This window comes from Colius striatus, chromosome 12, assembly GCF_028858725.1.
Source record: "Colius striatus isolate bColStr4 chromosome 12, bColStr4.1.hap1, whole genome shotgun sequence".
NCBI lineage: Eukaryota > Metazoa > Chordata > Aves > Coliiformes > Coliidae > Colius > Colius striatus.
The window spans coordinates 2413107-2426110 of record NC_084770.1 but is presented as its reverse complement, the minus strand read 5'-3'; the positions used below and the strand labels follow the sequence as shown (position 1 = coordinate 2426110).

The following is a 13004-nucleotide window of genomic DNA, read 5'->3' as shown; positions in this document are numbered from 1 at the left end:
CTTCTCCCTGCCTGAATTATTCAGAAATGCTCTCCTAATAAATAATTTATCTACTGTGTAAAAATGTGGTTTTGATGAATGCAAGCAGGCTTTGGGGGGCTGTGTGACTGTCAGCTGCAAGCTCCCCTTCCTCGGCTTTGCTGAGGTGTTCCTTTTAATGGACAAGCAAGAAACCTCATTAAATACCTCATTAATAGCTCAGACTGTGGAGCAAAGCTGAAGGGGAGAGCCAGGCAGAGGTACATTATCAGATGCCTCCTTGGAAAGATGCAATCACTGCTGGGAGCAAAATCCAGAGAGGATGTTTTGGCAAGGGATGTCCCGGGAGTGCACTGCATACCAAATCACTGAGGTTGTTATTCTGCTCCTAGCCTAGCTGATTTCCAGCCCAGAATGAGCCCCAAACAAGACTAGGTTGTGCTAAAAGAAGCCAGTAGCTGGCTGACCTGTATTTGGCATGCAAGGGGAGAGGAGCTGAACGAAGTCATTCATAACCCCCTACACGGGCCCTTGACTGTGCTTCCTCGGCGCAGCCCTGGGGAAAACAAAAAGCACCCCAAACTTGCAGCCCAGAGATGAGCACCCTGGGAACAGATATAACCAATAAAAAGAGCTTTAAGCAGTATTTACAAGACCTTGTTTCCTGAACAAATGTGTCTCAATGTCCCTGTTGGCATGAGAAGCCCTGCTATGCCAAGATCCCTCACCAAGAGCCAAGTGGGGATCCCCTGAGGCCAGGGAAGTTTATTTACAATCACTAGGAAGAGAAACACACTGTTGCTCAAGCCTGGAGAGGAGCTGTTCTGCTTGAGTTGCCTGTCACAGGGAAGAAAAGACCTCATTTGTCTGTGTGAAATGGGCCAAGAAATTGGTAACCCTGCTACCCAGAAGCAGACCGGATTCACCCAGCAAAGACAGAGTGTGTTCTGAGGGGCCTGTGGTTCTACAGCTAGGGAAGGGCCAGGTCTCCACCAGCCCAGCCAAGCAGGGCACAGCCCCTCCTCACTGCTGGCTCTGGTGGACCCCAAAGGCTGGCTCAAGTATCCCCACTGTGGCACGAACCTGAGGGGCTTCCATCCCTTCCACCACCCAACCTACGCTGCCATCGCCTTGGACGGGCAGTCTGGTAATGCAGAGCCCACACAGGCTTCCACCAAAAAACCCCAAAAGCCAGAGCCTGGCTACAGGGATTTACAGCTGCAGAGAGGGGCCTGAGCCACGTCAGGCTACCAAGATGATGAGAGTACTGGAATATCTTTCTTACGAGGCTGCAGGACGTGGGCTGCCTTAGCCTGGCAAAGGCTGAGAGCAGACCTTATCAAGGCTGATAAATACCTAAAGGCCAGGTGCTGAGAGCACGGGGCTAGGATATTCTTCTGTGATGCCCAGTGACAGGACTGGTGTTCAGGTGAGAGAGCCCTAGCCTAGGCTGCCTAGGGAGGGTGTGGAGTCTCCTTGGGAGGTTTTCAAACTAGCTTATATGTGTTCCTGCACCCCCTGATTGAGGGGAACCTGCTTTAGCAGGGGTGTTGGACTGGATGATCTCTAGAGGTCCCTTCCAACACTCTGGGATTCTGTGGCACCTCTGGAATGAAGGCTGTGGTCTCTCCACTGAGCACAGCCTTGGGCAGCACCAAAATAACGTGTAGCAGCCTGTCAGCCAGCCTGCCAAATGGCATAAACAGATTGTGCCATTTTTAGCTAAGTGGCTGATGTGTGTTGTTTCTGGGACGTGCGGTATCCAGGGCCAGCGGAAAGAGGAGGGGAGGGTCAGGCTTCCCAGGGGGACAGGGAGCTGGAGCAGAGCAGGGGGCAGCTCCCGATGGAAGGGACCCTGCCCCAAGGCTGGGGGGTGCACAGCAGCCTCAGGAAGAGACATCCCTGGAGAAGGGTTCCCATGGGCTGGGCTTTAAGATAGTACTGGCTCAGCCTCACTGGAGGAGGTCAAGGGTGGGCGGCTGGGGGCTCCTTCCCCAGCCTCCATGGCACAGATCTAGCCCACAGGGCCAGGCTGGCCTGGGCAGTCACTGACCTCCTGCTGAGCCATCCTGACCTACCTGCAGCCAAAAGCAGTTTTTCACTCTTCAAATCACACTAGCAGAGACTGTGACTGCTCCAGAGCACAGCTGATAATGAGCCTCCTGGTCCTTCTTATTCCTGTTTATAGATGGCTAAATATAACTTTCTGCTCGGTTTTAATTCTCAGTGGAAGCTGCAATCCACAATCTATCAAGTTGGGTTTGTATTTTTCATATTTGCAAGCTTGCATCAGATCCATGAGAGAAAACAAGGTGAGGCTCAGCACAAGATTTGTAGCTGAGTTAGGTATGGACAGCATGTCCTTCACCAGAGATCCGATGACCACGGTGCAGAGTGAAGGTGTTGCAGGACTTGTGGACAGCAGCCTTCTCTGTGCCAAAAAGAACCTATGAGCACCACAGCAGTGGGTGCTGCTGGTCCAATCTGCATTTAGTGGCACGTTTTGCTTGTTGCCAGGCACAGTAAAGGGCATTTAAAATGTTTTCCTATCACACAGTCAGAAGCAGCTCACAGAATTGTACAATATCTCCCTCTGCAGCAGGAATAGGAGCCAGCACCAACCCGCAAACCAAGTGTGTAAGGCAAAAAACCACAAGGAAGCGCATCAGGGGGCTTGTACCCTTCAAGATAAACTTCCACCCCAATTCTGGGAGGCAAGGATAGCATTTGCAAGGCTGTTTGATGGACCACTGAAGTATTTATCACCGTGTCATTTTCCTGTCATCTGAATTGAAAGCCCGTGAGGTAATTGCAGCACTATTAAACACATCAGGTCCAATTTTTGACAGCTTAATAAATACCCCAATCATGCATTTCAGGGTTCAAGACAAGAGTTGTCAGGGAAGCCAGCCTTGTCTTAGAATCATAGAATGGTAGGGTTGGAAGGGACCTTTAGAGATCATCTAGTCCAACCCCCCTGCAGAAGCAGGGTCACCTAGATCAGGTCACACAGGAACGTGTCCAGGTGGGTCTTGAAGAGCTCCAAGGAAGGAGACTCCACACCCTCCCTGTGCAGCCTGTGCCAGGGCTCCCTCACTCAAACACTGAAGGAGTTTTTCCTTATGTTTAAATGGAACTTTTTGTGTTCCAGCTTCATCCCATCACCCCTTGTCCTGTTGCTAGATACTATAGGAAAAAGGGATGTCCCAACCTCCTGACACCCACCATTTAGATACTTGTAAATATGAATGAGATCTCCCCTCAGTCTCCTCTTTTCTAGACTAAACAGCCCCAGTTCCCGCAGCCTTTCCTCATAAGAAAGATGTTCCAGTCCCCTGATCATCTTGTCTTGCTCACATCCTGGGCAGAGGCAGCTGAAAATCTCTCCTCTCTCCTGAAAAAAATGTTCCCAGAGCCTGCTCCTCCTTTCATTGCTCAGAAGACGAGACTTCAACAGAAACATTGGCATCGTACACACACAGGGCTCTAGCAAGTCACATTTATAAGAAAACAACAGATCCAACTAGGTCTCTGACAAATTTTACCAGAGTTGCATGGGGGATTGTTTTAGATCTCAAAATTGCATGGAAAAAAAACCATCTTCTAAAAAACAATAGAAATAAATCAAACTACTCAAATGCTGGACTAAGGGCTTGACCAAAATAGGGCAGGCAGCAAGCAGCGGTCCTGTGGCTCCTCCCTTCTGCACCCTTCTCCTCAGGACTTCAAAATTCACCCTTGCTGACTCCCAGCTCTGCACATAGGAGATTATTTAGATGATTATACACCCTTTTAGTCCTTCCAGATAGTCAGGTCTTTACAACTCAGTAATTTGGGATACTGTCCTGCTGAGATGCATGAGTTTTCCCTTCCCCAAGGAAATTATATCCCTGACACCATCTCTTCATGCCCAGTTACACCACACACATAACACTGTGTTTTTTCCAGTCTGATTTTCAGAGCCAGGGTTTGCCAGGGTCCTGCCTAGCTAACCTTGAAGTGCCCTGGAATGGTTACAGAGAAAAGCCTCTGAGGTTCAGGCTCCGTTTTAGAAGGAAACACACGAAAAACAGACTTTGTTTCTATCTAAAGCCAAAATGTGTGATAGGTTGAAAAGCCATCCATAGGGCTGAAATTACTCAGATGGTTTATAATAGCACTGGCATGTGTTTGGCTGGCTTAAGAGGAAACTCTTCTTCCGCACTGCCCCTCCTCTCAAGCAGGTTTGCCCTTTTTTGGTACGGCAGCAGCCGCCAGGCAGGAACAGCTCTTGCCATTAAAAGGAGAAGCCAAAACTTCTCACACTATAATTCATATACTATCACATTGGGAAAAAAAAAACCCTTTTAAGTGCATTAATGCAAGGCTTTAGACACACTTTCTCCATCAGCTGCTAACAACATTTCCCACTGTACAGAGAGCAGCAGCTGGTGCTGTACAAGTCCAGCCCTGGACCATGTGTAGGCTTTCAAATAGGCTTCTCCACCAAACCATTGCTCCTTCAGTTCCTATCCAATTCCCAAACCCATCTTTTCCCTGTTAAGGCTATTTTTGCAAGCTCTTTATCCCACTGTGACCAGATTGTATAAGTAGTCCAAAACTTAAGTGATGGCCAGGAAAAATTAATGGGAAAACCCAACCTTTAGGTCAGCATGCGCAACAGCAAATGGAAAACGCAGCGGCTGAGCTGACAGATCCCTGTAGCCTTAGGGGTAGCGACGTCGTAGCTGGACTTCATTTCTAAAGAGACTGCAGCCAGCCAACTAGGACTCAAAGCAGCAGGTAAGCATGATTTTCTTTTTCCTCTTGCTAAGTTCAGGATTTTCTCTTCTTTTGGGTCAAATCAGACAGACAGACTTTGCTGTTTGCAACAAGTTTCCTTTCTTAGAGTTATTCTCAGAATGGCCAGTGAGTATTTTAAACCAAGAATAGCTGTTCACCCTTAGCTTCATACTCCTGTTTTTGGAAACACTATTTAGAGATCAACACTCCTAAATAAAAAGTAGCAACATCAGAGTAAAACCACATGGCTCTAACAGTGAGTACTGCCCAGGCACCTTTTGATTCACCTCTTTCCTTGAAGACTCCCGGGAAGACTGAGTTTACCCTACATCTCCCTGAGTCATAGCAGCTCCTTACCAGAAACCTACACTACCTAGGTTTAAAGAGCCCTCTGGAGCAAGTCCCAACTGAAACATCAGCAAAAGCTATGCTACAAGTAAACACAAAATATCAACATAAGCCCAACTCCTGGCTAATACCTTTGAAGTAAATACTGGTGCTAGAAAGCAGATGGATTTTGCACAGAGGTGTGGGGTTTTTCCTAAAAAATACACATATAAATATTACCTATTTATATAGCATTATGTGAAATTGGAATTCTGAATCATAGCACTTAGGAATGGCATATAGCATCTCATAGACAATATGCTGGTTTCTCCTGATAAATGAGTAAACATCACATCATGCACATGGGCTTTTAATATAGTAGCTGCCAAGGTAAGAACTGAAAGCCTCCAAGAATACTTAGTTCATCTATTGCCTGTCTGAAAGGTACAACTGGCATTCAAATATAGTAGCTTATTTCCTGTTACACTGCTGAGCATCAGATGGAAAGAAGAGATGGGAAAGGTGTAGTAAAGAGATATACCTAAAACAGAGTTTAAACTCAGAGATAGCAGACACAGCTTAAAATTTCCCCTTTGTAAGACAAACTTATATCAGAGATGTACTTCCTTTCTCAGGCAAGCAAACCACCTGTGTTTGAGTGAAACTCTCACTATAAAAGTACTTTTCTGTTTGCTTAACATTTTTCTTATGATGAAGGAGAAAACTAAGCAGTAGAATCTATCTACCAGTAAAGAGCCAAAGCATCACTGGGTGGCTGAACACTGGCATGTTTTCATGCAGTTAGATGTCCTTGGATAGCCTGCGCTGATTTTGGAGGACTGAATGCAGGAAACTGAGTTGGAGGGGATGCATGTGAGGGAAAAGGGTTCCCTCTGTCCAGTGCCATTCATAGAGGCACAGCAAAGTGGCCATGTCACTGTGTGCCCAAGCGTGCACACCCTCTCTTGCCAAACCAAGCCACTTTTAGGATTTATAGACATCTGTTTCAGTTGTCCACCCCAGTTCTCGGACAATCTTTTCACCCCTTGTGGCAAAGAGGCCTTTTGCTTCCCTGAAGCACAGAGATGCAGGACACTGCCTAAGGGTCAGCCTGTGGGGGCTGGAGCCCCTAGCACCCTCAGGCATTCCCGAGACAGGGCCCCAGCCCCATCAAGGGTGCTGTGTGGCTGCTAGATTGCTGGAGCAATCTGGTAGGGCAGGCATGGTTTTAGAAGTTCTCTGATTTCACACGTTAGGTACTGCCCACCAAAGTGATTAAGTAGAGCTTTGAATTTTTGTTCAAGGCCTTCCCAATGTCCTGCAAAAACTAAAATCCTGGTGACCCATCTGTTAGTGTCGTGGTTCAACCCTAGTCAGCAACTAAGGCACACACAGCCGCTTGCTTAGTACCCCTGCAGCAAGGCAGGGGAGAGAACTGGAAGGGTGAAAGTGAGGAAACTTGTGAGTTAAGAACAGTTTAATAATTGAGATAAAATAGTAATACTAACAAATTGCAATGAAAAGGAAAACAACAAAGAGAAAGAAATAAAACCCAAGAAAGACAAGTGATGCAAATGACAGAACTGCTCACCACCACCTAACTGATGCCCAGCCAAGGCCCAAGCAGCAGCCCCTAGACAACCTTCCCCCTGGTTTTATTGCTGAGCATGACATCCTATGGTGTGGGATATCCCTTGGGTCAGGTGGGGTCAGCTGTCCTGACTCTGTCCCCACTCAGTTTCTTGTGCACTCCCAGCCTACTCACCAGCAGGGCTGGGTGAGAAGCAGAAAAGCCCTTGACCCTCTGCAAGCACTGCTCAGCAATAAGCAAAACATCTCTGTATTATCACCACTGTTTCCAGCACAAATCCAAAACATAGCCCCATACCAGCCACTACAAAGAAAATTAACTCTTCCCCAGCCAAAACTCATAGCTTCCTTCAAAGCAATTAGGCGAGAGTTAATCAGATACTATTTAAAATATGACATTTAAATACCTTGCCTGGGAAAATCAGACTTGCAAAGGAATTTCTCTGATATGTTATTTTGCATGGAAATTACAGAGCTAAGGGACCTCAATGGCCACGCTGTTATTCATTTGTTATTGCCTATTATGCCACTCATCATTCTCATAACAGGATACCTTTGCTGTTCCAGGGTATAATCTCTGCCTGGGGAGCAGTACCAGACAGAAGTAGTCATCTAAAATATCTCCTTTTTTCTAAAAGCCTGACCCAAAGCCCACCAAAGTCCCACTGATTTCGGGGAGCATCAGAACAAAGCCCCTGGCTGGCTGTAGGTTGTCACCACCGACCTGCTTCTGGGGAGCCACACTAACTGCTCGGACTAGGCAAAGCAACTAGGAAGAAAAATATGACTCTACAGTGCTTAAACACCATGCACCTTATCTTCCTGTAACCCAGAAATACCAGCAGGTGTAAAAACAAGCCAGTAGCATAGTTTCATGCAGTCTCTCAGAGGAGAGAGCAACCTTTTGCTGTTGCATTAGGTAGATCCAGGCAGTGATACATGACTCGCTCAGCTTAAAGGCTTTTGAGGTTTTTAGATAGGCTCTGCCAGACCTGTAATTTCAATCAGCTGTTTACTCAGCTGGGCAGAAGTTAAAGCAAATTGCTAACTGAGCAGAGCTCTGCTAAGAAATCAGACAGATATCCTGGTATGTGCCCTGCTCAGTCCCAGGCTACACCCGTGTCCCTGCAAGGAGGCATGAATGCCATGGGAGTAACTGACATTTGCTCCTCTCTGTGCTGGGTGTGCTTCCAGGGCCCCGTTCCAGCTTGGCTCACAAAGCTCACGCCAGCACCACGCTGGATGTGGAGGGGCCCTTGTGGCAAGCAGAATTGCTCTCCTTCAGATATGTTGATGCAAACTTTAGTCTTCTGTGCCTCTCCGTTGTTCAGGGGTGGGGACTTTGTTCACTTTTTTCCCCCCCATTAACCTTTAAAGTTAACAAAGTGATTGTCCACATCAGGAACTGATGATGAGAGGCCCAGCAGGCTTCCTGCTTTGCTCACTGCTGCTGGTGGCACCCCGTTGCACAGGGGTGGCTGCTGAAGAGGTGCAGCCCGATCCCAAAATGCCATGTGCCAACTGGATGGGAGGAGCACCCGGCTATCCTGGCCACAACGGGCTCCCCGGCCGGGATGGGAAAGATGGAAAAGACGGACTAAAGGGAGAGAAAGGAGAGGAAGGTTGGTAAGGAATGGGAGGATACGTCGGGGGTGGAGGCCACGGGCAGCCCCAGCCCTGGCAGTTGTCATGTCTGGTGAGTCCTTGCCTGGTCTTTGTCCAGATGGTTTTTGAATATCTCCAGGGATGGGGATGTCACAATCCAAGTCAAAGAGTTTGGTCTGGTGGTTGTTTTTCCAATGAATGATGTTTTTCAGACATGCTGCTCTTGGCAGCACTGCACACAGCTTGGGAGTTAATGGGCTTTCACCTCCTGACTCAGCTTATGGTGAGGGCTGAGGTCCTCCAGCCCTTCCTCTGCTCCGTACCGCTGAGATCAACATGCGACAGCCCCCTCTGTTTTCAGGCTGGTGAGTAGCAGCTGGCAGCACAGCGCAGACACAGCTCTCTGTCCCCACTCTGTCCCCCAGGTGTGCCAGGTCCCAAAGGCGACCGAGGTGAAACGGGAGTCCCGGGGCAGGAAGGGCCGAGGGGATTTCCCGGATACCCAGGGCAGATGGGGAAGAAAGGTGAAAGCGCCTTCGTCTACCGCTCTGCCTTCAGCGTAGGGCTGACAGAGCGAGCCCCTCACCCCAACGTCCCCATCCGCTTCAGCAAGATCTTCTACAACGAGCAGAGTCACTACGATGCCAGCACCGGCAAGTTCATCTGCAACATCCCTGGCGTGTACTACTTCGCCTACCACCTGACAGTCTACCTGACGGATGTCAAGGTCAGCCTCTACAAGAAGGACAAGGCGGTCATCTTCACCTACGACCAGTTCCAGAAGAACAATGTCGACCAAGCGAGCGGCTCTGTCTTGCTGCACCTCAGCTCTGGGGATGAGGTCTGGCTTCAGGTGTACGGGGAGGGGGACAACAACGGCGTCTATGCCGACAACATCAATGATTCCACTTTCATGGGCTTCCTCCTGTACCCAGACCTGGATGACCATTAAAGCAGGGAGCGGTGCATGGGAAAGGGTGAGGTGGCTTTATCACAGATGGCCTTCTAGGGCATTGGCACTATAGCTATACTGTATTTACCAGAAAATTGCCTTTTGCAGGGGCAACGATTGTCAAGGGTGGAACCCTATACCCTGTGAAATCTGGGAGATTATACATGAGTGACTTCCATGGGACAAAGAGTTCACTCCTACCTTTGTTCTTGCTCTCCTTGTGGAAACCTAGGCCCAAAGTCAAACAGCAGTGCTGTTACAACACACAGGAGTCACTCCCAAGATGGCCTCTTTCTTTAAATTTAAAAGTGAGGAAAGAAAAACTGGTTCCATTTAAATGTCACATTCTAAGTTTCCCTTTTTTAGCCACCTAAATTAATTTAAAGCAGCAGTACACATTTTAGCCAGCATTTTAAAATCTGCATAGAAGAGGGAGAAGACTGTTCATGAAAGTCAGCTCTGCTCTTGTTTTCAGCTGGAACAGATGGCTGTATTTTTTCCATCATAACTCCCTGTGTTATTAGGGCCTTTGACTTCCACCCATCGTTCGTTGTCTGCCTTCTTTAGCCCAGACCTTTACATATATTTAGATTATTAACTTTCATTTATTTTCATATTTTTATTTTCTTTTTGGGTTTCTCTCCTTTTAGCCTCTCTAATGTAGACAGCAGGCTTGTTTACAGCAAGGATCTTCTCTTTTGATTTCTCTGAAAACCCTTATGGAGGCTGGTGAGGCCACACAACAAAATTTGACCATTGATCATGTGGCTTTGGGGGTCCTGAGGTAATCACAGATGTGTTGGCCACACACTTGTGGTGCTCAGAAACGTCAGCAGCTCCCTGGCAAACACATTACCTGACTAGGGAGCAGAAGGCTCCTCAAGGCTCCTGGGCAGAGGGAACCTTGTGGAAGTGTCCCTTCTCAAGTCACCTACTGGGTGCTAGAAGTGATGGCACCAGCATGGGGCACATGAGCAACATCTTAAAGTTTTGATCTGCAAGCTGGCAAGATCCTGTCCCAGTTTCCCTCTGAATAGCTCGCAAGTGCAGTGAGAAGTGAGATCTAGCAACCGTGTTCCTACTTTTCCGCACCATAAGTGGGCCATAAGCAATGGTTTCCATACTAGCTGGACAGAGCTTCAGGTAATGGTGCAACCTGCTATATTGAGTGGACTGCTGGGATGAATATCCCCAGGACCTACTCAAGCTGTTGGCAAAGTTACCTTAATGGGAGAAGAGTATTAAGACTGGGATTAGTAGCAATCCCATCAAACTGCTCTCCAAGGAGCTTGCTTGACTTTTAGCTAAAAGAGGATTTGAGGGTTTCTCAGATACATTTGAAGAAGACTCCCATTAAGCTTCAGGGAAAGCTACCACAGATCAGAGCTAATGCATTATTACAAGCACAAAACAGCATTAAGAGCTTCAACTGAAATTACTTCCAACAGCAGCATTTTCTACACTCCATTGAATTACCACATTACAAATAACAACAACAATAAAAAACTCTCTCAATGAGGATGCTCCAACATTTTTGTATGCGCCGCTGGGAAGGATTCAAAGACAGACACGTTCTCCTGGGCTCACCAGGCAGCCTAGGAAAAGAAAAGGAGTACTTTCCAGCAAGGTGAGGACACCCTGGGTTGGCACACACAGGGACATCCCCTTTTTGCCTCCCCAAGAAACTCTCCACCCTCTAGCTTTCCTCATGGCTTCAGCATCTCACCACCTAACACTGTATTGCCTTTTTTTTGGATATGATGAGCAGTGTTTTCCAGACTATTTCACCACAACCACTGTGCCTGAATCCACCCTAACCAGCCTGCCAGAGAGGGCCTCTGCTGGCTCAGGAGGCTTCAAGCATGCTAGATTTAGCAAGGGTCAAACTGATGCTCAATCTGATCATGCTGACTTCAGAACTGAGAAAAAAACAACTGCTCCTCTTGTGTGAATCCATGGGAACACATCCTCCATGATGGGGGAGCTTCCTGCTCAGCAAAGGATGCTCCACACAGAGTATCTGCATCACTCATACACGTCAAAAAACCAAACACTAGCCCTCCCAGTTAGTGCAGTCCAGACAGCAGCCTGTGAACCAGGTGAGCCCCCACTGCATGGAAATAAGGATCAAAGCTTTCTCTTCAGGGATTCGAGCTGTTTTATGAAGTCTTTCATCTCAAATCTCTCCAAGGTTCTCACTCTGTAGAGATCAGCTACAGAGACACACACACCTCCCTAGCAGGCACCAAATCCCACTTTAAGCCATCATCCACCCAGAAAGCAACTTTGCACCTCAGAGGTAGCCATCAGCCCCCTCCCAAGCTCTCCTGTAGGGCAAATGCACCCCACAGAGGCTCACCCCAGCAGCAAAGCAAGCAGAGACACAGAGCAGGACAGGCAGAGATGCAACTCCCTCAGCATACACACTTGAGCCCAGGTACAGCCAAGGTTGTGCCCTGAAGCTACCTTCAGCACCCTCATCACTGTCTCCTGAGGTTGCCCAGCCTTTGCCCATGTCTGCATACCGGGTCTCAACCACCAAAAACTTGCTGACAGTCTTCAGAATGAGCAGCTGAGCGTTGCCAGCAATTATCCCCTGAAGCTGCAAACCTCCAGGGAGTGCCTATAGCCCAGGAAGCACCTAGACCCCTGCATGTGCTATGGATATCAAACCTCCACCTCCCTGTGTTGTCCATGCCTGGGGCACAAAGCCAGGCTTACCACAGGAGCTCAAGGGCAGGGAGATCTAGGGCATCATGCTGGCCTTGTATTGCTTTGAGGGGGTAGCTGTACATAGGGTTTGGGAGGGTAATGAAGCCTTGGGAGATGAGATCAGCATAGCTCTTAATGAATCCAGCCTTTTTCTACTACTGAGCTGCTGTAGTGTTTCTCTTCCTCCACATTTCCTCACCCTGTGGGGATGGGAAAACCTGGCCAAAACAGGCAGATAGCCAAGGCTCTCAAGGATTGTATAATGCTTTGAACATACAATTATCTTGCAACAAAAGAGTGAAAAATGACACTGAGGTGCTGAAGAGGCCTGGAAGCACCTTGCTCTCCCACCATTCTAATGTTTGCCTTTTTGGGGCTTAAAAAAATAAAATCAATCCTGATACTAGATGCTTGGTACAAAGGAAGGTCTCCCTCTTCACTGCCTCACTAGCTGTGGCAGGTTTAAATGGATGATTCTCTCTTTAGAAACTACACCTACAGCTGCAGGCACACAAAGGGGATGCCTCTGGGCATAAACAGCAGCAGCAGCTCCTATTAGATAGCAATGAATATGATAAAGACACCATGAATGACATCTTGTTTGCCACTTTGTAATTAGGGCAGGTTAAAAAGAGAGCGGTCAGCTCCTTTGATCTTGTGTTTGAGCTGTGTTTGACTCTTCCCTCTATGTATGGCTGCTCAGAGAGACTGCAGGAAGACAGCAAGCAGGAACACTTCACAATGAAAGACTTAAGTCACTGCAAGGCTGCCATGTGCTTATGACATTTGTACTAACAGTAGGTATATGATGAAAATGAAAAAACTGAAGTCTGCCATGGGATTTTCAAATCAGCAGACCCATCCCCAGCTCATCCTTAGACTCATCCCAGGAGACCAGCCCAGCCTGTGAGGAGAGTTGTGTGATCTCCTTACAGCCCGGTGCAATTTGTTCCTCTCCAGCTAGTCCAAGAGGAAGGGGAGGTTTATTCCTAATTAAATGGAAGTATTAAGCATCAACATTTCTTCCTGCGTGGCATATCAGAGGATTCCCACCTCC

General features: G+C 47.8%; 1 protein-coding gene across 1 annotated transcript; it reads left to right on the top strand.

Moving 5' to 3' along the window:
- Positions 1-4379: 4379 nt before the first annotated feature.
- On the top strand, positions 4380-10753 carry ADIPOQ (adiponectin, C1Q and collagen domain containing). Its single transcript, XM_010202108.2, has 3 exons — positions 4380-4761; positions 8081-8300; positions 8709-10753. Exons 2-3 carry the CDS (start codon positions 8087-8089, stop codon positions 9233-9235), a joined length of 741 nt encoding a protein of 246 aa, XP_010200410.2. The 5' UTR covers positions 4380-4761; positions 8081-8086; the 3' UTR covers positions 9236-10753.
- Positions 10754-13004: the final 2251 nt, after the last annotated feature.